Source organism: Miscanthus floridulus, chromosome 3, assembly GCF_019320115.1.
Source record: "Miscanthus floridulus cultivar M001 chromosome 3, ASM1932011v1, whole genome shotgun sequence".
Lineage (NCBI taxonomy): Eukaryota > Viridiplantae > Streptophyta > Magnoliopsida > Poales > Poaceae > Miscanthus > Miscanthus floridulus.
In genome coordinates this window covers 96,767,392-96,792,595 of record NC_089582.1, presented here as the reverse complement: position 1 = coordinate 96,792,595, position 25,204 = coordinate 96,767,392, and the positions used below count along the sequence as shown (strand labels likewise).

The 25,204-nt window shown below is 48.5% G+C and overlaps 1 protein-coding gene across 1 annotated transcript; it reads right to left on the bottom strand.

Annotated features, from left to right (window-relative positions):
• Positions 1 to 1,013: 1,013 nt before the first annotated feature.
• Positions 1,014 to 14,119, bottom strand: LOC136541940 (cysteine-rich receptor-like protein kinase 43). The gene is given in 4 exon segments (XM_066534128.1): positions 1,014 to 1,528; positions 1,531 to 1,677; positions 1,781 to 2,196; positions 13,132 to 14,119. Coding segments are annotated over 4 exon segments (1,497 nt in total). The 5' UTR covers positions 13,583 to 14,119; the 3' UTR covers positions 1,014 to 1,045.
• Between the last annotated feature and the right edge of the window lie 11,085 nt (positions 14,120 to 25,204).

The following is a 25,204-nucleotide window of genomic DNA, read 5'->3' as shown; positions in this document are numbered from 1 at the left end:
CCCCAAATTTTGGTCCATCATACTCTCTCCTTGCCCATCCAAGTGTCTTTTTCACTCATAGGGTTAGAATAGCGCACATCCAACCACGATACGAAGTCTGATTCCAAAACGTATTAGAACAGATGATGCAAGATATAAATTCTGTTGCAACGCATGTACATGTTTCATATCTTTATCTATAGTCTATAGGATGTAGAGAATACTAAAGTATAAAATTTTCTTCCTCTGTCCCTTGGTTCATCGTTCTTCACTCCTACCACTCTTCTTCTGTCTCTTGATTCAACATCTCTCGCTTAGTTTGAACTTGCAGAACCTTACTAGTGTCCCACTATTCTTGTGGCCTAATCAGCCAAGTCCGAGCCCATGCACGTTGCAACTTGGCATGCATGCGTGTGGCTATCCTTCCGTTTTTAATCTCACAACAGATGTAGATAATAATCTCCTATTTAAACTGAGTCAATCTCTAGTCAATTTCCTATATGGGAATAATTCTTTATTGCAGTTAGCATTTATTATGGGTTTTAAGATTAAATTAAATTTTGACCCTTGCGCAACAACGAGAAAACGTTGTAATAGGCCCAATTTGGTTGCCAAAGGTATATGTTGCAACCAAATCGTGTTCGTTGGCAATGGATGCAATAAGTCGCGTTGCAATAAAATATTGCAACCGTTGCTAGTTTGGCGTCGCAATTGTTGAGGTTTATTGCCACCATAGTTGTTCATTGCCAAGCATGTCAATAGGATATTGTTGCAACATTCATGATAGTGGCAATATAAGTAATTGTCACGCACGCCTGTGTTGTAAAGTTTGGCATTGCACACACACATAAATGGTTCTCAATGTTATGTTGCACCTTGGCAGTACGAGGGCACCCGCGATGGTTCGAGCGAGTAAACGGCGTGTGAGAAAAGTGGCAGATAGGATACATATATTTTAAATGGTAGCACACAGGCACACAGGAAAAGTGAACAGCTTTTATGGCTTCTAGAGACCCATATAATTTGTAGCGGCATTAAGAGAATTTGCTCTTTATCTTTCTCATTTTTATATACACAGATCTTGCCTGCAGTCTACCAAAGATGGGCCGATCAATAGCTTCATCGCCAGCAGCATCCTAATGAAATCCAATAAGCAGATCCTATGAGCTAGCAAAACAATCATGCCATCTATACCTACTCTGCAATACCATCCTGACACCAAACTGAAGAAAAAGGGAAAGAATAGACAAATGTACAGTTGGGGTCGCCCTGTTATTGCTACTCGTCCTGCTCTTCTTCTCGGTGCGACGGCAAGCCTTGGCTTCTCATGGTGTGCGTGCTCGACGTCGTTATGGCGTTGGAGGCCGACGCTGACGCTGACGCGTGCGATGTTGCGGACGTAGACGGCGAGCTGGTGCCGGACGACGACCCGGCAGAGTAGTGCGAGCCGCGCCGGCCGTGGGGCCTCCGCCGGTACCGCGACCCGGGCACCCCCGGACGCGTCGGCTCCTCGAGTGTGCTCTGCTTCTTGGACAGGATGATTACCACGCGTTTCATGTCCGGCCGCAGCCGCGGGTCGGCCTGCACGCACAGCAGCCCGATGCGCACGCACAGCTCGACCTGCTCCGGCACTGCCGACGACTTGACAGCGGGGTCAAGCAACTCCAGGCTCCGACCTTTCTTGTACAGTCTCCAGGCCTGCATCCATTAGAACAATGTAAGCTAGCTAGCCATGAGGAGGATGAGGAAAGCAAAGAGTAGACGAGTGCATTAGCATTGCATATAGGACAGGAGTACGTACGTATTCCAGGAGGCTGTCTGCCTCGGCGTCCAGCGGCGGGACAAAGGCGGAGTTCTTGCGGCCCGAGACAATCTCGAGAACAACCACGCCGAAGCTGAAGACGTCGGCCTTGGTGGAGAGGTCACCGTGCATGAGGTACTCGGGCGCCATGTACCCGTTAGTGCCGGCGACACGGGTATGAACACGAGAGTGACCATCGCCGGCCTCCGGGAAGAGGCGGGCCATGCCGAAGTCGGCGATCTTGGGCACCCAACGGTCGTCGAGGAGGATGTTGCTGGCCTTGATGTCGCGGTGGATGATGGGTGTGTGCGCGTCCTCGTGGAGGTAGAGCAGGCCACGCGCCACGCCGACCACAACCTCGTGCCGCCGCGGCCAGGTCAGCTCCGCTCGTCGTGATCGGTCGCTGTTGCTGCTGGCTGGAAATGACACAAGGGCGAGCAGCGTCAGCTTCAGAGGCTGAGAGGCATATGCAGAATTGCAGATATACAGCACAGAAACAAAAGAAAGAAAGAAAGAAAAAGGATCAATGTTCTCTCGTGCGTCTCACAAATCGGAATAAACGATCCAGAAATCGCAGTGGCAGAAATAAAACGCCAACTTGTGGATGGTGAGAAAACATTCGGCGCAATCCAACTTAGGGTGGAGTCGTGAAAACTTCCTCAAAGAATTTGTTAAAAATTTTCAGTACACTCAAAACTCAGCACATTGAATTCAGTAGTATGCCCTTGGCCCAGGACACCTACACATTTGGGCCCAACTAGACCCAGATAAGAGGATGCTTCTTCTTGGCTCCTGCACGACGAGTCAGACTACAGCAGCAGTAACCGTTCCACGTGGGGTCAATAAAGCTCATCTAAGCAATCCAGTCCGCATACGGTGTATCCAGAGAAGCGCACGTTCCAGTGCGAAAACCCAAACCCCGTACTACCATCTTTTGTCGTCTCCCACAAGCGTTCTTGCGTCACGCTGACGATACTCAGGAGTCAGGAACTCAGGACAAGAAGGGAAAAGCGTGTCCGGTCTCCGGTGGACCGCGTGCGCGCACACGGTTACACAAGAGGAGTCAAACACGCTGCGAATGGAGCAGTACCAGTAGACAGTAGCGCAGTACTCTCTATCCCAAGTACTAAGACCGTGTCCAACAAAATCCAAACATGCTCTGTAGTTAGAGCTGATAGAGCACTACAGTCAGCGCAATTGTGGGTCACAACAAAAGGAGTACACGTGGGGTGGGGTGGGGTGGGGTGGGGTGGGGGGGGGGGGGGGGAGTGGGGGACAGAATGTCTGGTTTTCACGGAGCCACGATTGAGGCGATCCTGAGTGCGAGTTCGACCCCGACCCCGATCTAGATCACCACCGCCAGTGATCTCGATCTGCTGCGCCGCCGACCATCCCGGTCACGGCGTCCACGCCCCGCCACCGGCCTGCAGTTTGATGTCGGACTCCACATATCGCCGATTAGCCGTTCCTGGCGCCGTCGACCATAGACTTCCCCTAGGGTTTTGCCGCATAGGTACCTAGGTCGGGATCGGTTTGTGGCTGCGCTGTTGCATGCAGTTCACTCGATTGATTGCCCTCTGATCCGTTTGCATGGCATCGGCAAGAGGTGGCAGTTCGGGGGAAGGAGCCGATGCTCCAAACCCTAATGTGACTGCCTTACTGCGGAGGCTCAACCTCATCGAGGAAGAGGAGTCCGTGATGGAGTTCGATGACATGGAGGATGAAGGGAAACCAGCGTCGGTGGAATGGGCCCTCGTAGGGAAGGTGCTTTCACCCTCGCCGGTGCACGTCAATACGGTGAGATCGGTGATGAAACCCGCTTGGGGTAATCCGGTTGGTCTAAAATTTAGGGCAATCAAGGAGAATGGAGACATGTGGCGGAGTTTGGAAGTGGTGATGAAATGGAGAGGATGCTTTTAGGCTCGCCATGGATGGTTGGAACAAAAATATGATGAAAAGCTCAGTGCATCGGAGATTGCTTTTGATCGCCTTGAGCTTTGGGTGCGCATCCTAAACTTACCGCTGGGCTGGATGAATCAGACAAGGGGATCTCGGGCCATGAGTTTGATTGGCCATGTGGTGAAAATGGATGTCGACGTGGATGGGAAGGCCAGTGGTGCGTTTCTGCGTGCTCGGGTGGCTATCGAGATTGATAAGCTGTTGCGACGTGGGGTGCTTCTTCGGATGAGTAAGACAGAGGAACCACGTTGGTTTCACGCTCAATACGAGAGGCTTCCCTTTTACTGCTTTGCTTGTGGTAAGATTGGTCACTCGGAGTTGGAGTGCCCAACGCCCGTGCCACGGAATGAGCAGGGCAAATTGCCTTATGATATACAGCTACGAGCTCCTGAGGAGAGGAAGCGGCGTGTGCAGTCGTTTGTCGGGGCTGTAGCGGAGTCTTTGGGGAGTGGGTCTGCTTCGACATTCCGCTCTTAGAAAACTCAATACAATAAGTCCAGTGAAGCTCGATCCTCAATGGGTGATGGTTCCCGTCACTCTAAAAGCTACATGGGGGACTCGGAGGACCATGAGGTCATGTCTCCTCTGAAACAGCAGGCGAGGACATCCCCACCAAGGAAGGGCTCTAGAGGTTCAGGGGCTAGTAGATAGCTGAATATGTCTGATGATGATGGTAAAAGACCACTCCCACGCAAGAGGAAATCCAAGATCTCCTCTCTAGCTCAACAAACTCTTGACCTGAACATTCCTTTGGGCGAGTCAAATGCGATTGTCCCAGTGGGTCTGGTGAACTCCAGGGTGAGTCAACTGGATATCGCTGGGGACAGCAGTGGTGGTAGTATAATCGAGACACTCAAGAAGCAGAAGAGAAGGAACACCCAAAATGCAAGATTGGCGGTGGCTGCGGAAAGCGGCCCCCGCCGAGCACAATGAATCTCTTAAGTGTGAACTGTCGAGGCTGCGGGTGGCCCGAGGTAGTTCAAGAACTCCGCCTGTTGGTGGAGGAAAAGAGGCCCGCGGTGGTGTTTTTGAGGGAGACAAGGATGGGGGAGGAGTGTGCCCTTGGCTTGAAAAGAGACCTTGGTTTCGCTAGTGCCATTATCGTCAAGTCCGAGGGGCTCAGTGGGGGTCTGATGCTGCTTTGGCATCAGGGTGTAATGGTGGCTGAGTTGAGCAAGTCCAAATTGCATGTTGATGTTCTCTTGTCATGTGATAGTTTGAGGACTTCACAGTAGAGGGTGACGGGCTTCTATGGGGAGCCCTCGTAGGGACCGTCGTAAGGAGAGCTGGTACCTAATGAGATTCTTGAGGGCGCAATCTGCTGCACCGTGGTTGTGCCTAGGAGATTTCAATGAGGTGCTTTTGGCGGAGGAGCAAATAGGTGGTAACGGCAGAGAAGCATGGCAGATGGCAGCCTTCTAGGAGACTGTCAATGAGTGTCGGTTATCTGACCTGGGCTACCATGGCCTTCCGTACATGTGGGACGACCAGTAGGAGGAGAGCCGGAATGTTAAAGTTCGCCTAGACCATGCTTTTGGGGATGACAAGTTCTTGGATGCAATGGGAGAATCGGAAGTTTACCATATCCCGTTGGCGGAGTCCGAGCAATGTGGCCTCCTAGTGGAGGTGCGGGAAAGGGGGCCGTCTGGTCACCGCCGCGGTCGGAGGAAACCTAAGTTGTTTCGTTATGAAAATATGTGGAAAAGCCATGGGGAGTATATGGATTTTGTTAATCAAACTTGGGATCCAGGCTCAGGCAACCCTGACTTGTCTGCTACGTTCGCTGCTCTTTTGTCTTTGCAAATCTCCTTGAAGAAATGGGACATGGAAATTTTTGGTTCGGTCAAGCAGCAGGTGAGGGACTTAAGAGCGGAGCTAGAGGTGGAGCGAAGCAACACCCTGTATCGTGGCCCAACGGACAAGGAACGAAGCGTGGTTGCTAAGCTAGCTGATGTGTGGGCCTAGGAAGAAACTATGGAGCGACAGAGATTGAGAATCTCGTGGCTCAGAGAGGGCGACCGAAACACGAAGTTTTTCCAAGCGAAAGCTCATGCGCGAAACCAGACTAATAGAATAAATCTATTGAAGGATGACTCGGGTCATGTGTTCACTGATCAGGAAAACCTTGAACGCTTGACTTGCGAGTTTTACCAACATTTGTTTATAGCACAAGAGGACCTTCAACCAGATTTGATCTGCCATCATGTCCCACGGAAGATCACGGCCGAAATGGGAGATATGTTAGTGAGGCCCTTTACTGATATATAGAGGTGGAAACAGCTCTCTTCCAAATGGCGCCGAGTAAGGCCCTAGGTGTTGATGGGTTCAATGCTGGTTTCTTCCAAACTCACTGGCAATTGGTCAAGGATTGTGTGTTGAGCGTTGTGCTGGGTTTCCTGAATGGTGGAGATATGCTGGATGAAGTCAATAGGACTCTTCTGGTTCTCATACCAAAGGTTAGTAATCCGCAAGAATTATTACAGTACCGACCAATATCATTGTGCAATGTTTTATACAAGCTGTGCTCAAAGACTATAGCAAATCGATTACGTCCGATTCTTGATGAAATTATCTCGGAGGAACAAAGCGCCTATGTGCCGGGGCGCTTGATCACCGATAATGTGTTGATCGCTTATGAATGTATCCATTATTTGAGGAACAAGAAAGGGAAGTCAGGAGGCTGCGCAATTAAGCTTGATATGGCCAAAGCGTACGACAGAGTTGAATGGAACTATCTGTTCGTAGTTATGTAGGCGATGGGCTTCCCGGATTCTTGGTGTTCTCTGATCATGAAATGTGTTTCTTCAGTATCTTTTTCTATCTAGGTCAATGGAGTCTTCTTGGACAGTTTTAAACCGACATGGGGCATTTGGCAAGGTGATCCAATTTCGTCGTACTTGTTCCTATTGTGTTCTGAGGCCCTTTCTTGTATGTTAAAGAGCATTGGTCCTCTGTATATTTCAAGAGGGGTGCGGGTGAGTAGGAATGCACCCTAGATCTCTCACCTCCTGTTCGCGGATGACTGCCTCATCTTTACGCAGGCATCCAAGCGGGGGGCGGAGCATGTTGCTGCCATTCTTGATGACTATAACAGAGGGTCAGGGCAATTGGTGAACAAACACAAGTTGGCAATATTTTTCAGTCCAAATTGCCTGCAAGACTACAAGGATGAAGTCCATACGAGTCTACAAATTCCAAATGAAGCCTTGGGTGAACGGTATCTGGGTCTGCCCACTACAGCTGAGAGAGGGGTAGCTGATGCCTTCAACTATGTACCGGCCAGGGTCAGTGGGCTTCGTTGGCGGTTGGGTTGAAAAGAACTTAAGTTATGCGGCTCGGGAGGTGTTACTGAAAGCGGATGCACAATCAGTGCCAACCTACCCGATGTCTTGTTTTAAATTATCACCGGTGGTATGCCGCAAGCTTACTTCGGCAGTCTCTAACTACTGGTGGGGGAGTTCACTGGATAATCACAAGATCCATTGGTTACGGTGCGAGAAGTTAACTCGGCCAAAATGTCAAGGCAGCATGGGTTTTAGAGACTTCTCGTTGTTCAATCAGGCAATGCTGGGGAAACAAGGATGGAGGCTTATCACAAGACCGGATTCGTTGTGTGCAAAGGTCCTAAAGGGGAAGTACTTTCCTTCCGGTGATTTCCTTTCTGCGACCAAAAAGAGGTGAAGCTCGGCTACTTGGAGAGCAATCCTCACGGCAGAGATGTGTTGAAGAAAGGTTTGATTAACCGAGTTGGTCCAGGGAATATAAATGTTTGGCAGGATAATTGGATCCCTGGGCTGCGATCGCTAAGACCACTGGTTCGCATGCCAAAGGCTACTGCGAAGTTGGTCTGTGACCTGTTCGTCCCTGGAACACGATGTTGGGATGAAAGGGCGGTGTGCAGGTCATTCATTGCACTGGAGGCGGCGGAGGTGATGAAAATTAAACCTAGTGCTCACCTAGAAAAAGATGTGGTAGCTTGGGCGTTTGAGAAAAATGGTTTCTACTCAGTGCGCTCGGCGTACCGGTTACTGAAGGAGGAACAAGCAGCGGCTGCTATGGCCACTGCAGGTGAGACCAGAGCATCAGACGAGGACTGATCATGGAGTGTGGTCTAGAAGTTGGACATGCCTCCAAAGGTGCGTGTCTTCTGGTGGCGGGTTCTTCATAATTCCCTGCCATCGAAAGCTGAGCTGAACCGTCGACATGTTGCAAGGGAGAGCTTCTGTGAGGTGTGTGGTGACCCTGACGAGTCTCTGTACCATATCTTCTTCCAATGCCCGGTGGCTAGGAGGTTCTGGACAAAGGTCAAGAAGCTTTCGGGGATCATAATCCCAAGACTCCACCCTTGTACATGGGCAACTGATGTTTTACATGCTGAGATGTGCTTGGCCAAGGTGTCCGCCATGTTGATCTGTGGAGCGTGGATGCTGTGGACTAGGCGGAATGCCCGTCACCATGGCTAAAAGGTCTGGGAGCCGGGGCGACAACGCGCTTTATTTCCTCCATGCTGGAAGAGTTGGCTTCGCTGAAGACGGCTGCCCGATCGGCTAAACCTCAACATGTGGTGCAATGGAAAAGGCCGAATGAAGGTTGGGTCAAGGTGAATACTGATGTAGCTTTTGACTCACATTCGTGTACTGGCAGCGCTGGTGTGGTCATCCACGACCATCTCGGACGGGTGCAATCGACAGCGACGCGACGGTATGATGATGTGCCGGATGCCTTGACAACCGAGGCCATGGCGGCAAAGGAAGGGCTGGAGCTCGCGGCAGAGAACAGCCATGACCGAGTTATCCTGGAGGTTGACTGCCGAAATCTGAAGACCTTGCTTGATGATCACTCTGGTCTTAGGTCCTCTATTGGTGGTTTGTGTTTCGATATCACAGAGATAGGCAGGAGTTTTATTGATTTTCGAGTTGAGTGGGTGTGTAGGGATGCCAAATGGTGTCGACCACGGAGCGCTCCCATTTTTGGCTTGACTATATCCCAGACTGGTTGTTGGGAGTAGCAGCCGCTGATTATACTCCTATTATTGATTAATGAAAGCTTTGTGATGCTAAAAAAATCCAAACATATCCAGTGCGCACCGACAGTGCAAATTTTTGTTTTTTTATAAAGACCCACAGGCCACACTGGCATTGGAAGTTTGGCAGGAGTACCAAACAAGAGAACCAGTGGCCTGATTGGTTGACTACCAAAGTTTACCATGCTCAAGATTTGGCAAGAAAAAGTTGCCAAAACTTAGGCAAAAATATTTGTCATAGATTTGGCATGCCAATTGTGAGGTATTGATAAATTTTGGTAGTAAACCAAATAGCTGCCAAAATTTTGGCAACCAAATTTTGCAAAGCAACCAATCAGGCAGAAATCCAGGCATCCCATGGCGCGGCGCTGATGCTGCAATGGCAGCTAGGCGTGGGTTGACCGGGCCGAAGAAAAGTCCATAATCCGTTTGTCCTAGGGCACAAGAAAAGTCGCTTATCAGGCGTAGGACTAACTTAGGTAGTCCCAACGGTATATTAATTGTGGTTTCTATCTCTGTTAAATGAGGTAACACCTAAACAAAATGCTGACCTGATAAATCAATTAACGAGGAAAGAGAACCAGAATAGATGAAATCGTTTCTTAGAAGGGAAACGACGTCTTCACATGACCCGATGCACAAAGAAACGCTGCAATCTCCGTTGGCAAGAAACCACCGGTTTCTAGAGTGCCCCACGTGCTCGCCCGCACCGGCCGCGCCCGCCCGGCCCTGCTCGCCCACGCCGGCCGCGCCGCCGCGCGCTCCCGCACCGGCCGCGCCGCCGGCCCCGCTCGCTCGCGTCGACACCGCTCGCCAACAGCGACAGCGCCGCCGCGCCCGTGCCGACCCCGCTCGCCCGCGCTCGGGCGCCGCGTGCGCTCTCTGGCACTGCCGCACTCACCCGTCCGCGGTCGGCCAGGGGCGTGCGCTCGTGTGCACGTTCGCGCTCGGCTGCCGCTCGCGCTTGCCTGCCCACTGCCACCCGCGTGCTGGCCGTAGTGCGATCGTCGCGTGCGCTCGCCCGCGCGGAGGCGCTCGCTCGCATGCTGGCCGCAGCGCGCTCGTCGCTTGCTTCCTCTCCGGTGCCGCTTCTCTATGCTGTGCGTTCAATCGCGTGCTTCTTGTCTCTGCTCTGGCTGGTCGTGCTCTGGTTGGCAGAGAATGAATGGAGAGAGGTCATCGGAGAGAAAGGAAGGGATAAGACTGTCTCCAACTGTAAGAACACAAACACAAGACCTATTCCAGAATTTGAGTCATGTACAGGAAAGAGTCACGCACGCAAAATCTTCCTTCTCCAACAACGAACCCAAAAAAGACTCATAGTTTCCTCCGTCTTCGTCTTCCCCGCGGTCGGCCACCGAGCTGCGAGCTCCGACGAGGCGCGCGGCCCCTTCACGCGAACAGCTCGTCTGCATACAGAGGGTACAGACTACAGAGCCCAAAACCAATCCAGTATTCTATTCGTAGACCCAGAATACTAAACATTGGTTTGCCTCCGACCTCCGGTACAACCTGACCGCATCCACACCCTTTCATCTTTGCAGTATCGCATCTCAATTCTCAAATCCTCCACGGTCGTGGGGGAGATTGGCCGGCAGCCTAGCTCCTAGCCGCAGCAGCACAGCTCCGTCGCGGCATCATCTGTTCTTGATCTCACGTCGACGCAAGTCCCAGCGGGCAGCGGCCGCCGACCAAAAGCTCTGTGGCATCCGTGTTCCTTGCGTTCCAGTAAAGAACGTGCTTTTTCATTCAAACCAAGATGCCACATGCCAGGTATGTATGCTACTTTAATAGTTCAGTATGGCACTATGGCTTGTATTTTACCAGTGACTTTTAACTCGTACTAATGGATACTTGCACATTAGTATCTACTACAATTTTTATTATATGACTAATTTGATAGGCAATCAGGGCACATTGATACCACCGGCACTGATCAAAATTTCGGCTGATTTTCACCAAAAATCAGTGATTTTTGTTCCTACCGGTGACCTCCGGAAAATTCACGTACCTGTTGTTTCGATTCCATTTTGTTCAGATTTTTTTCATATTCTAGTTAAAATTTCATGAAAATTTGCAAATTTTGATCGAAGTTTCAACTGATTTTCATCGAGTTTCGCGATTTTCGTTTCTATCATTTCCCTCCGGTATTTGTGTTCCAACTGGTAGGTTGAACACTGACCACCAATCTTCGAGGGACACTCTAAAAGATAAATATTGTTGCGATTTGTAAAAGCTTATTTTGTCATAATATACAATTATTATAATATTAATTTAATTTAATTTAATGTTACATATGGTATTATATTCTCTCAACCTACAAGATAGTATTGGGTACTGACCCCGGCGACCAATTATCCTGACTTCGCCACTGCGTCAGGGTCATGGAAAAGCAAATGGACTTCATATTTTATTTCTACCTGTGATAGCAAATGCTGCAGAAAGAGTCTAATATGATGATAGTGATTGTTTACGGGAAGCCAAATAACTAGTACTCCCTCCGTCCACGAAAGAAAACAATTCTCGTTTTTTAAAAAGTCAAACAATTTAAATTTTAACTAAATTTGTATAAAAAAATACTAACATTCATGATATAAAATAAATATCATCAAATTAGTTATAGAATGTATTTTTATAATAAATTTATTTAGAGATATAAATATTAATATTATTCACTGTAAACTTAGTCGACTAGTCTAACCGGTACGACGTACGGAGAGTATTACCTGCTACTTGATCCTAAAACAAACACGTTTCATGGACTACGTCAAAGACTAACGTCAGAAGACTGGTCGGGTGGACCCTTTTGGCCCTACATGATGTCATGATCACAGCCCAACTGCACAAGCTAGGATTAATGGTCATCGAGAAGGGTGCTGCCGTGCTTTAGTTATGACCGATTGACCCTTGCTGGTCATCGAGAAGGGTGCTGCCGTGCTGTTCCGGCTGATTATTATTGCTGTTTAGTTTAACGTGAGAAAAAAATATTATTTTAATTAAAAATTTATAATTATTTACGAATAGGGCTACGGACGCATGCATGCACGGACCCTGTCGTCGTGCTTCCCCGGCGATTCAAACAACGAGAACGCGTTGTTGACCTCCAGGCTCAAGAGTGACACGAACGCACGGAACTACGAGGACAGAGCAGCACGAGATACGAATATAGCTAGGCCTTTTTGTTTCAAATAAGTCACCTACTTATAAGTTAAAAAGTGAAAAAAGTGACTTATTTTGCTAAATACTACCAACTTATAAGTCACCCCTGCTTATAAGTTTTAAGTTGGTTCACCCCTGCTTAAAACTTATACGTCACCCTTTTTCGCATGGGGCCCATACCTTTAGTGAGCTTATAAGTCATCTACAACCAAACAGGCATGACTTATAAGTCACTGGTTTTCAGTCACCTGACTTAATAAGTCACCTAACTTATGGAAACCAAACAGGGCCTTAATCTTATGTTGATCGAAAAAATATAGTTAATCTCATCTATCCCAAAAGTATATTCGGCTGGTATTAAAACCGACTAATAAGTCGACTAAAACTGTTTTATTGTGAGAGAAAAATACTAGCTGATAAATTGGCTGATAAATTCAAACGAACGTACCCTCTACTGGTAAATCTCACTCACGCTGTAAAAATGGATACAGGTGGTCCCGTTCCCAGCCGGCTGTCAGCCTGATCGCTGGGCTGAGCCCCCTCAGATGGCTACTATTTACGCGAATCAGCCAGCAGTATTTCTCTCTTACATAAACGAACCAGCAACGATATGAACCAGCCAATCGAAGAGGCTGTGTATGTTCGATGCTCTGTACCGAACCAAACAGGACCTGAATTCCTCACGTTTGATTGAAGTATGAACTTTATTTGGCCAAACTGGCCTCACTGTGAAATGTGAATACCCGGCCTCCCATTCACGCAAGCAAGCGACGAATGTGTGACTTGTGCATCATCTCATCGTTCCCTTTGTAGTTTGTACTTGTACGACGAATCAAATCAAACAGACGCCCTGAGACGTAGGGAACAGTACAGCGACTTTTCCTGGTGCATTGATGCCCAACCGTCCCCCTAAGAAAAAAAATATCGCCACCAACCACGCATCGGCCGCCTCTGTTTTCAATCTGAGCAGACGGATTGCACTAAACCACCTCTGATCTGGTCTACAAACTGCGAATCTAATCTCTCCCTATGAATGAAGTGGCAATTAAGTTTAACCCCTTTGTGCGTGAGATCGCACGAAATAAACGGGAATCGCGCGAAATTGAGCGATCGATCGACCAAACGACCGGCGGAAATTGACTGCGCGTGGAGAGGGAGAGAAACAGAGACAGGGAGGGAGAAAGAACAATAGGGGAAGGAAGGGACTCACAGTGTGCGGAGGAGGAAGGGGCGAAGAGGATCTTGTCGAGGCTCTCGTTGGGCACGTACTCGTACACCAGCAGCTTGTCCTCCGCCCCGCGCGCGCAGTATCCGATGAGGTTGACCACGTTCCGGTGCTGCACCCGGGACAGCAGCGTGGCCTCGTTCCGGAACTCCCGGGCGCCCTGCCGCGACCCGGCGCCCAGGCGCTTGACGGCGACGTCGCGGCCGTCCTCGAGGCGGCCCCGGTACACGGGGCCGAACCCGCCCTGCCCGAGCCGGTTCTTCTCGGAGAAGCCCCGCGTCGCCGCCGCCAGCGTCTCGTACCGGAACGCGCGCTGCTCCCGCGCCGCGATCGCCTCCAGGTCCGCCTCCTCCTCCTTCTCGCGGCGGGACTGGTCGGACGAGGCGCGGCGGGAGAAGGGGCAGGCCAGGCGCTCCAGGAGCGCCCGCGGCTTCATGCTGGCCTCCTCGGCGGCCAGCGCCTCGGTGCCGGTGGCCGGTGGGGGTGCGGACTGGGGAGGGTATTGATGATACCAGGCAGCCGGGTGAAATACGTACGCCGCGGGGAGAGGTGGGCGGCGGCGGGTTCTTCTTCTTCTCCCCCTGCGCGTGCGCGTCCGCGTGCTCGAGCGCAGGCCGCGTCCGCAGTCCGCACCTGGGGCTTGAGGCGAGTGGACAGGGGGTGGAAGGTGGGGGGTTTGGGGAGGGAAGCGCGTGGCGGCGTGCGGTAGCTGCCTAGTTCGGCAGACGGCACTGCAGGCAGGGCTTCAGCGAGAGGGGGAGCCGAGGAGGCGGTGGGTGTGGAATTTTCGTCGGGGTCGGGGAGACGGGGACTCCAAGACCAAGAGGAGAGCGCAGCGGGTCAAGCGACAGCTGGTGCTGCCGCTGGTTCAAGACCGCGTCTCTGTCGCGGCAAAAAGTCCAGGCGACTGCGCGTTGACGAACGCCGTGGTTGGGGTTTCGGCTCCGCCCGCCGGTTCCACAGACAGAACAGAGGGAGAGACAGCCTGCCTGGCCGCCCTCGGCGTCCGTGGGCGCGCAGCGTAGCACGCGGCGGCAAGCGGCATGGAAGATTACCTGGAGCCGTGCGGGTCGGGTCGGGTCATGTCGCACGGATTCCTAGGAAACCGGGAGGAAGCAAGCGGCATGGCTGGTCCGACCCGTCTCCGTTTACGTAGGGTGTTGGCAACTCCGGTTGGCAGGTTCGTATTGTTGCTGGTCAGTAAAGAAGTATTGTTGGTTGGTTGTATTGTTGGTTGGTTTGGGTGAGAGAAAAATATTGTTCTGGCTGGAAAATTTACGATCGTTTACGACAAGCCACAGCCAAACGAACAGGCTGCTAAACTCAGACCCTCTTTGGCGCAGCTCCCGGAGGCTCCGGCCCCTCGCCTCGCGGCACTGTAGCTACACTGTAGCAGGAGCCGTTTTGGAAACCGCGTCAGAAAATGACCTGGGGAGAGCCGGAGCCGGTTCTACTACAGTATCTGGAGCCGGAGCCGGTGATGCCCTGCCAAAGAGGGCCTCAGTCTGTTCGGTTGGGTTTATACGGATCGTATACTATCATAGATTATAAGCTAAAACAGTATTTTTCTCTTGTACCAAATCAACCAGGTTATTTACGACTAAACGAACAGGCTGACTAGTCGCTATCGTACGGAATGTTTGTTTAGAGCAGGAGCCAGGAGGGAGTCGATGCTGACCCACGCCCGTCCTGCTGTAGCCACGGACCGTACAGCCATCTTTCTACGGCACATATACTGTACGACTACAATTATGGTCCGGACTCCGGAATAGTGAGTGATTAGCTGCGCAGCTGCGTCCAGCCGCACTGTTGCATTTGAGCTGCGTTCCATAGCTCGTGCTACCAGATTGCGCCCTACGGTCGCAGTTGCAGGCTTCCAGGGCCGACACAGCACATGAGAATGAGACTGGCTGCGGCACAGATTGCCTGCCCGCCGGCCGCCGCCGAGGATCGTGTGCCTAAGGCTTGCTAGTACCGGAGTAGTTGTACGTAGTATCCACCATGTTCCCAGTACAAATCACAACGGACACCTGTGACGGTGAGGCAGCAAAGTCAGCACTCAGCAGCACACCAGATCAGAACGATTGGGATCGAGCGATGCACGCATTGGTCGGTTTCTGGGTCGATAAGCCTGACCGGTGCTAATTTGTTGTAAAAGAAAAACATTGCTGAAGTTCTGACTGAAACCAACAAGCCAACAGTCTATTTGACTTCGCCTGAAGGTTTGGTCGCCGTGCACACGTGGACGCACCACTGCCATGGCTCTGCCCATCAGTTGCCAGATGCATTGGGCAATATTCTTCGATCCACACCACAGCTTCCTTCTTGCCCTAGATGAATGATGATGGTGACGACGACGGTGGTGGACTCGATGGGCGCCTTCACTACCAAGTGCCAAGCACCACCTGGTCCAATAATCCACTGCTACAACTACAAGGTCAACATAGGATCACCACCTCCACTTGATCGATCCAAGTACTACTAGTAGTAGTACTATATACGAAGGCGATTGACACTTCGACAGTAACCGCCAATGACGCGATGGCGGCCTTCCATCGCCTCAAGATAGCTTCTTCTGTTTATTATTAGGGGGAAAAAATGAGATATGAGGTAACGATTGAACAGCGATATCCGCTCTCCCTGAACTAGTGGCACATATAGACCTCCGGTATGGTTCACACTTCACTCGATCAATATCTGGGTTTGCAGACCTAAACAGGGTGACAACTGGGAACTGAAAACGGAATCCGGTATAATTTACCGTACACATGTCAGCATGCCACGTCTACCTCGTAGAACCGACAAGGTAATTACTAGCTGAATTGCACAGAGTGAAAGAAAGAATATATATATATATATATATATATATATATATATATATATATATATATATATATATATATATATATATATATATATATATATATACGGCGAGGCTAAAATGCAACCAGGTGCAATTAATATAGCAATTGCACAGACCACAAAAACATCTCCCGCCCCCATGCCCGACAAAAACAGGCCACGCCCATTCTGGGCGGTCCCGCATCCACCCGCGCGTGGGCCGCGCGCAGCCGCCAGCACGTGGGCCGCTCGCCTCCCCGCAAAAAATGGGCCGCGCGCATCCGATTCGTCCGAATCGAGCGCCAATTGCAACGCCGTGTGTCTTGTGATTGCAACCTCGATTCTGTTCTGGTTGCAACATATATGTGTGTGCACGGGATGTCTTGAACGGCAAGTAAGAAATACAACAGAAACAGAAAAAGGGATCGCCTGAGGAGGAAAAACGCATCCCACCCCACGCCCCCTCTCTCGCAGTAGAGGCACCGCCGCCGGCGGCGGAGTGCCTTGAGGGGGAGCGCGCTCCTCGCCCTGCGCCGCCGCGCGAGCCGCCGCGCTCCTCGCCCTGCACCGCCGCGCTAGCCGCTGCGCGAGCCGCCTCCCCGCGTCCCGCCTCCAGCATCGAGATGGGGCCAACGTCGCCGTCGCTCGTCGAGGCTGGGCCGCTCGCCCTGCGTGATCCACCGACAGCATCGGAGAGGGTCGCTGCGTTGATTCGAGCACATCAGAGAGAGCCTCCGCCGTCGTCGACACCCATGCTTCCCCCAATAACAGCAATTACAAGCGATCCCCTCCACCATACGACGACACTCACGCCGCCGGCGACATTGGCTCCAGGGGACATGGTGACTCCAGATGCCAACCAGCTGTTCTACCCGGTAAAAAAAAAGCACTTGACCTCTCTTACGATGTGCCTGTGAATTGAATGCTTGAATCACCTGTGATTTGTGTGCTGGGTGCAACTAATTGCGACACGGCTTTCGTAGTAATTGCGACACAGCTTTGGGATTAAACTGAATAACCTGTGACTGACTTTTCCCATGGATCTGAAAAAAAAATGCAACTAATTGCAACAGAGATTTGGTAGTAATTGCAACAGAGATGTGGTAGTAATTGCTACACATGGCTTTGAGTTTTAAACTGAATCACCTGTGTTTGGCTTTTCCATGGATCTGATAAAAAGAAAATGCAACTGATTGCAACTCGGGATGTGGTATAAATTGCAACAAAGACATGGTAGTAATTGCAACAGAGAATTTTCCAGTGAGTTTGCATCATTTTATTTTGAAAAAAATATCACACATGTTTTGTATGTTTTCTTTTTGTCAGGAATCAACTATACCAGCTGTGTTAGTGCCAAGAGTGGGGCAGCAATTCTCTACAAAAAATGATGCTTACATATTTTACAAAGATTATGCAAAGCTGGCTGGGTTCAGTTTGAGGACAGCGAGAACAAGCAAGGAGACGAATCATTAGGTCTGCAACAGGGAAGGGAAACATGAGAGCAAAAATAAAGAAGAAGGAGCAAAAACAGAAAAGGGATCGAGAAGATGTGGCTGCCCGGCTTATGTGAAAGTTAAGAAGGATGGGAAGCACAATTTCTGGTTCTTTGACCATGTGCAGGAAGCCCACAACCACAAACTTGAGCCGTCTCCCAGGATGACAAGATACATGCACGCGCACAAGAACATGGCAGAAGGCATGAGTGACTTATTTAACATAATGACAAGGAACGGAGTTCCACATCAGGCAGCATTGAATGTGATGGCGGATCTGTATGATGGTCGCCATATGTGGGGTTTTACAGAGAAGGACATAAAGAATATGTACATGCTAAATTTTTTTTTCACTGAATTGCAACATGTCACATATCTGAATTGCAAGATGTCACATATCTGAATTGCAAAAAAACATGTGACTGAACTTTTTCTAACAAAAACTGCCCTATATTTTTTAAATATTCACAGGAAGGCGGCGAAGGCTAGGGAGGAAAGAGAAGATGATCTTAACAAGCTGCTGCAGTTCTTCAGAGAATGCAAGGAGACCAACGAATATTTCTACTGGGATGTGGATGCAGATTCAAAGACTGGAGTGATCAAAAACATATTCTGGAGTCATGCAAGCCAGAGAGCTTAATACAAAGATTTTGGAGACGCCATCACCTTTGATACGACATATAAAACCAACAGCAAGAAGATGCCACTGGCGATGTTTGTTGGAGCCAACAATAACCTCAAGAACGTGACCTTTGGACAAGCTCTGATTAGTGATGAATCGATTGGATCATTCAAATGGTTGTTTGAGACGTTCAAGAGTTGCATGGGTGGACAGGAACCTCATGTTATCCTGACGGGTGAGCCTTATCTTTTCTAAAAACACTGATTGCAACCTTAAAAAATTGTATAGTTGCTGCAGCAAAATGCCGCTGTGTGTGTTGCTGATCCTGTTTCCCCCCTGTTTTCTGTCTTTTATCAGACGAAGATCCAGCAATGAAAGTTGCAATTGAGTTGGTGTTTTTCAAGTCTCAACACAGAAACTGTCGCTAGCACATAATAAGGCCTTGGGAGTTTGAGTTGGACCAGCTGTACACCGAGCACAAGGATAAAAACTTGAAGGGAAGGCTTGAATCGTTGATAAACTATCCATTGGGCCCGACACAATTTGAGGTTGAATGGGAGAAGCTAGTTGATGAGTGTGGCATTGCTGATCATCCTGCCATTAGAGCCATGTGGGATAAGAGGGAGAGGTGGATAGCTGCTTATTTCAAGGGGATGTATTGTGGTAGGATGACGTCGACGCAACGATCGGAGAGCCAGAACAGGGTGCTCAAAGATGGCTATGTTAGTGAGAGCACTAGCCTGCACATGTTCGCTAGAAGGATGCTAGACTCACTCCAGCACGCTGACCACATGGACACAGGAGAGACACATTATGCACAGGTAAAAGAAAAACCAAAAAAAAACACATGGCATTTGCAATGGTTACTGTTCCCCAGTTACAACACAGTCCATATTCTAATTGCAAAAAAAAGACAAACATACTAAAAAAATAAAGATTGCTAAATGCAGGTTGAGGTGGTGCGGGCTTGCAAAGCAAAATTTGGTGAGCAGCTATGCAGAGTGTACACTAGACCTGTATACCAAGAGTACAAAAAGCAGTACAATAATAGCACAATATTTGTCATTCGCTCTGATCCAGACCCATAGATGAGTAATGGGTGGTTGGTGAAGCATGAACAAGGGGGAGGGAGCTTCTGCTGGGCACAACATGAATTCAGGGTGGTTGCTGATAAGGACAATGGTGAATATACTGGACAAAAAAAATGAAACTGGTTATCCGAAACATAAAATCACATACTGGATAAAAAAACATGCAAAAAAAAAAGAAAAAAATAGATTATCAACATCTTACCCTGAGGTTGCCATATTCAATAGCATCTTCTGGAACATCTCCCCTGCGATCCAATGTTGTAATTCTGTTGATAATTTTGCTATCCAAAATAGCACATTGGGGGAGCGCGAACGAGTCTACCTGTAGCCCATGCTGCAAGTGATCGGCGTATAGCATCTGCATGTATAAAAAAAGATAAAACAAAAACACACACAGGACACCAATTACTACTGAAGACATGACCCAATTGCAACAGAAAACTACTACACAATTGTTACTGATGACATGAACAATTCAATTACTACTGGAGACATGAACCAATTGCAACAGAAAACTACTAAACAGTTGATACTAGTGCCATGACCCTAGTTCCAAATTCTTGCCCCGTGAACAAAATGTGTGTTTTGGAGAAACTACTACACAGCCAGAGAATTACTACTAGTGTAACAAGCCAGTAAAAATGCAACGGAAACTACTACAGAAAAATACTAGTAAAAAACAGAAGGGATGATAGACAAAAATAAAACAACAGTAGACCAAATGCTACTGGAGACATGACCCAATTGCAACAAAAACTACTACACAGTTGCTATGGTGCCATGACCCCCACTAGCAACTCCTGAGAAACTAAATGCACAGCCAGAAAAAAAATACTACTAGTGTAACAAGCCAGTAAATGCAACAAAAACTACTGCAAAAAATTACAAGTAAAAAATATAAAGAATGCTAGATAAGAAAAGATCAATAGGAGACCAATTGCTACTGGAAACATGACCCAATTGCAACAAAACTACAACACAATTACTACTGTGCCATGACCCCATTTGCAACTCTTGCCATGAACAAAATGTGTGTTTTTGGAGAAACTACTACACAACCAGGGGAAAACTACTAGTGTCACAAAAGCCAGTAAATGCAACAAAAACTTACCATAAGAAAAATACCGCATCCTGTGAGAGGTGCATGGACGCCCGTCGTCGCGAAATCCTTTTTATACAAACGTGCAGCTTTGCTAAGGTTGTCCACTACTGCTTTGCACCAATTAATCTTGCCAATGTTGTTCAGATCCTTAGTATATATAACATCCTCAAGCCTGATGCAACTATCAGTGTTTGAGAAAAGTAGAGACTGGAATACAGCCATAAAAAATGCCCTGAGACCCAAATCCCCCGTGAGCTTCTTGCTCTTCAGTCCATCCACAATATCCGCAATCCTGATACCCAGCCTTTTGTATGTACTGGGACAGATTTGTTCTCCCAACTCATTCCGCCTAACACGAGCTTCAGCATCAGACATATAAGGTGGGTCACCGCTAACTTTGGGTATCTGGAACAGTGTGCTCATTAACATCAATCACTTTACCACCACCAAGCTCTAATTTCATTGTTTCTAGGTTAAGCCTCAACATAAGCCAGGTGAGCAACTTCCTATCCAGGCAGGTTGGTTTGAATCCCAACAATCCACCAAAACCCCTTGCCTTTACTATATCTTCGAGGTCAGCAGGGAGAGCTTTGAGAAGTTCATGAAATTTTGAAGGAGAGCAACGAATTGCAGGAGGTTGCTTGCGGGGCCTCTTCTTATTGGCTACATTCACTGCATCCCCATCACCATCAGCACCAGTGTCACCATCGCCGCCAGCCTTGGCATCATCCTCTCTATGTTGTTGACTCCCTGCGTCACCATTAGTGCCAGGATCAAAATTTGGATCTTGCTCTCTTTCCTGTCGTTCATGCACTTCACTCTCAACATAAGGTCGGGGTGGACTGGGGAGTCTTAATCTCTTCTTCCTGCCCTTCAACTTGTATACATTCAGCCTTTTCGGCTCCGGCGGAGCAAAACAGGGGGAACGTTGAGGGGGTCACTGCTCTGAGCACCTGATACATTCTGCTCATGCGAAGCAACATGGGAGGAACGCCGGGGAGGGTCACTGCCCTAGGAACCTGATACATTCCCTTTCGAATTCATTATAACCACTGCCATTGAAAAAAAATACACATCAGAAAAAAAGCCAGTTGCACACAAAAAAAGAGAATAAAACATAAAATTGCACTGTTAACCATTTGCAACCAATAAAACACTACACTTGCACCTTCAAAAAAGATTGAAAAAGCCGGATGTAGCAACAGTTACAATTTTAGTTTAGTTTCAGATGAATTGTCAACAAATTACAACTAAGGTTAGAAGCTAGTTACACAAGTCATCAAGAGCAAAACATGAAAGGTTTCGAGTTCGACGTATGTACTATGTCCATCAACACTTATAAGGTTATCGAAAACAAAAAAGTCCCAATTCATGCATATATTAGAACCCATGAAAAAATGGTGTCATTTTGAGCCCATGAGCCATAGATCAAAACAAAACAAAAATCGAACAGTATCCTCTACATATTAGAACCCAGAAATGAACAAATCAGAATTGTCAACCAATTGCAACCGATAAAACACTAGAGATGCACCTTCAGATTAAGTGAGTTGCAGCAACAGTTACAAAATCAGTTGAATTTCAGATGAATTGTCGACCATTTACAACTACAACACCCTACCAGTTGCAAACATAAGGACAAATAGGCTAGTTACACAAGTCATCGTAAAAATTACAAAATTAAGTACTAATATGGTTACAATTGCAATTGCCCCATGGATCCTCTAAATTGCAAACAAACCATAAAAAATCGATTACAAACGAGCGTAATAGCCAGTTAAAACGAATTCAATTCAAAATTAAGTAGGGATAGGGAATGGGGGATGACTTACATCGGGATAAAAAGCGGCGGATTCGAATTTGAGCGCCTCAACACGGCGACGCTCGAACCGAATGGAGAGCGGCAAATGGAGAGCAGAAAACCGTAGCACGCGAAGCGGCAAATGGAGAGCGCGGGGGTGTGAGGGAGTACGGGGTGGGGAAGCAGCGACAAAAATGAAGGGTGAGTGGGGGCGGTTTTCTCGACGGAGCAATGGGGGCGGTTTCTCTCGGCAGAGCGGCGGCGCAGCGCGAGCGACGGCGGTTCCTCACGAGGAAAAGAACAACGGAAACTGAACAGAGGGAGTGGAGGCGGTTTGCTGGAGCGTGCCGCGTGCGGACCAGGTGGTGCGGGCGAGGCGGCCTCGGGCGCGTGCGGGCTGGACCAGATGGACGCGCGCGTCGGTCGGTTTGGCCTAGGTGCATTCTAAAATGCACCCAGGTGTAATATATATATACAGTATATATATATATATACAGTATATATATATACAGTATATATATATACAGTATATATATATACTGTGGCATGCATACGTCACTCACACGAAGCAGTGGCGGAACCAGAACTTTTAATAGGGGGTGGAACAATATGATGACACGTCGTAAATACGATAAATATATACAACAAGTGTATGTCTTAATAGTTTTTTCCAACATTTTTATATATATATTTAATACTCATAATGAAGAAACACAATATGGTCATAAAGAAGTGAAATAATAACTTTTTTCTGCTATGCAATTGATTTTATTATACGTATTAAAAATTTTCACTGTGCTTAGGGGTGGGTGGGTGAAAGGTCCTAATATGGCTAGAGGGGGGGTGAATAGCCTATTTAAAAATCTACAAATTAACTAGAGCAATTTGATTAGTATGACAAATAGCGTAATGCAAACTTGCTCTAGCTCTACAAGGGTTGCAAGCCACCTATCCAATAATTCTAGTTGCAATGATTACTTAGGCACACAAACTTGCTACTCCAAAGAGCTCAACTAGATGAATGTAAATAATAAAGCAAGCTCTCAATTCTAATTACACTAAAGAGCTTGTATCAACTAATTTGTAAGAATGTAAACAATTAAGTAGGGTGATTATACCGCCGTGTAGGGGATGAACCAATCACAAGATGAAGATCAAGCCAATCACCGGAAGAATGCAAATGACAAGAGACAACCGATTTTTCTCCCGAGGTTCACGTGCTTGCCAACACGCTAGTCCCCGTTGTGTCAACCAACACTTGGTGGTTCGGTAGCTAAGAGGTGTTTCACAAACCTCGTCCACACGATAGGACACCATAAGAACCGACCCACAAGTGAGGTAACTCAATGACACGAGCAATTTACTAGAGTTACCTTCGGCGCTCCGCCGGGGAAGGTACAACTCCCCTCACAATCACCGAAGGCGGCCACAAATAATCACCAACTCGTGCCGATCCTTCACCGCTGCTCCAACCGTCTAGGTGGTGGCAACCACCAAGAGAAACAAGTGAAATCCGCAGCGCAACACGAATATCAAGTGCCTCTAGATGCAATCACTCAAGCAATGCACTTGGATTCTCTCCTAATCTCACAATGATGATGGATCAATGATAGAGATGAGTGGGAGGGCTTTGGCTAAGCTCACAAGGTTGTTATGTCAATGAAAATGTGCAAGAGTCATCCCTTGAGCCGGCCATGGGGCTATAAATAGAGCCCCCATCAAATAGAGCCGTTGTACCCCTTCACTGGGCAAAACACGCTCTGACCGGACGCTCCAGTCATACCGACCGGACGCTGGCCCTCAGCGTCCGGTCACCCGATGGACGCCACGCGTCACCAGCTTCAAATGCTGTTCGTCAGATTTCAACAGCTATGAAGTTGACCGGACGCTCCGGTCAAAACTGACCGGACGCTGAAGCCCCAGCGTCCGGTCGTTTCCAGTAAGCTCCTCGAGGCATGTTTTTTCAACCGGACGCGTCCGGTCCACCTTGACCGGACGCGTCCGGTCCACCTTGACCGGACGCAGCCAGCGTCCGATGCTCAACCCTTAGCCACTGTGCAGACCGGTCAGTTTGACCGGACGCAGAAACCAGCGTCCGGTGCATCTCAGGTCCAGCGTCCAGTGCAACACCGAAACTGGCGACCTCTCTGCCAGCTCGACCGGACGCAGCCTTTCAGCGTCCGGTCGCTAAGTGACCCAGCGTCCGGTCAGTAGACCGACGCCAGCATTATTTTGACCAACTCCATTTCAACTCTAACTTCTTCACCCTTGCTCAAGTGTGCCAACCACCAAGAATTTTGCATCCGGCGCAATAGAAAATAGACATTTCATTTTTCCAAAAACGCCGAATCCCGCCGAGCTTGCGAGGCGGGAGGGAGAGAGGGACCCAAACCCATCTCAACCCTGCAAACACCTTGTGCACATGTGTTAGCATATTTTCACAAATATTTTCAAGGGTGTTAGCACTCCACTAGATCCTAAATGCATATGCAATGAGTTAGAGCATCTAGTGGCACTTTGATAACCGCATTCCGATACGAGTTTCACTCCTCTTAATAGTACGGCTATCTATCCTAAATGTGATCACACTCACTAAGTGTCTTGATCACTAAAACAAAATGGCTCCTATATTTTATACCTTTGCCTTGAGCCTTTTGTTTTTCTCTTTCTTCTTTTCCAAGTTTAAGCATTTGACCATCACCATGCCATCACCATTGTCATGATCTTCACCATTGCTTCATCACTTGGAGTAGTGCTACCTATCTCATAATCATCTTGATAAACTAGGTTAGCACTTAGGGTTTCATCAATTAACTAAAACCAAACTAGAGCTTTCAGTGGAGTGGGTCATGCGTGGGGTGGGGGGGACGGCCCCTTGCTGAGCCCCTGGTTCCGCCGGTGACAGGAAGCTACCACAATGTAACCTGTCGAAATCATCAGATATTTAAGATAAACTAATTAGCACGGGCACGATAATGTATAAATGGTTAGAAAATTATTGTCTGTTTTTGTTTGATCATCAGTTATTCGTTACTTTGTTGAATGCAACACTCGGCCGAACATCTAGACCAAAGATATTTCCGTGACATCCTAACATCAGGTCGTTAG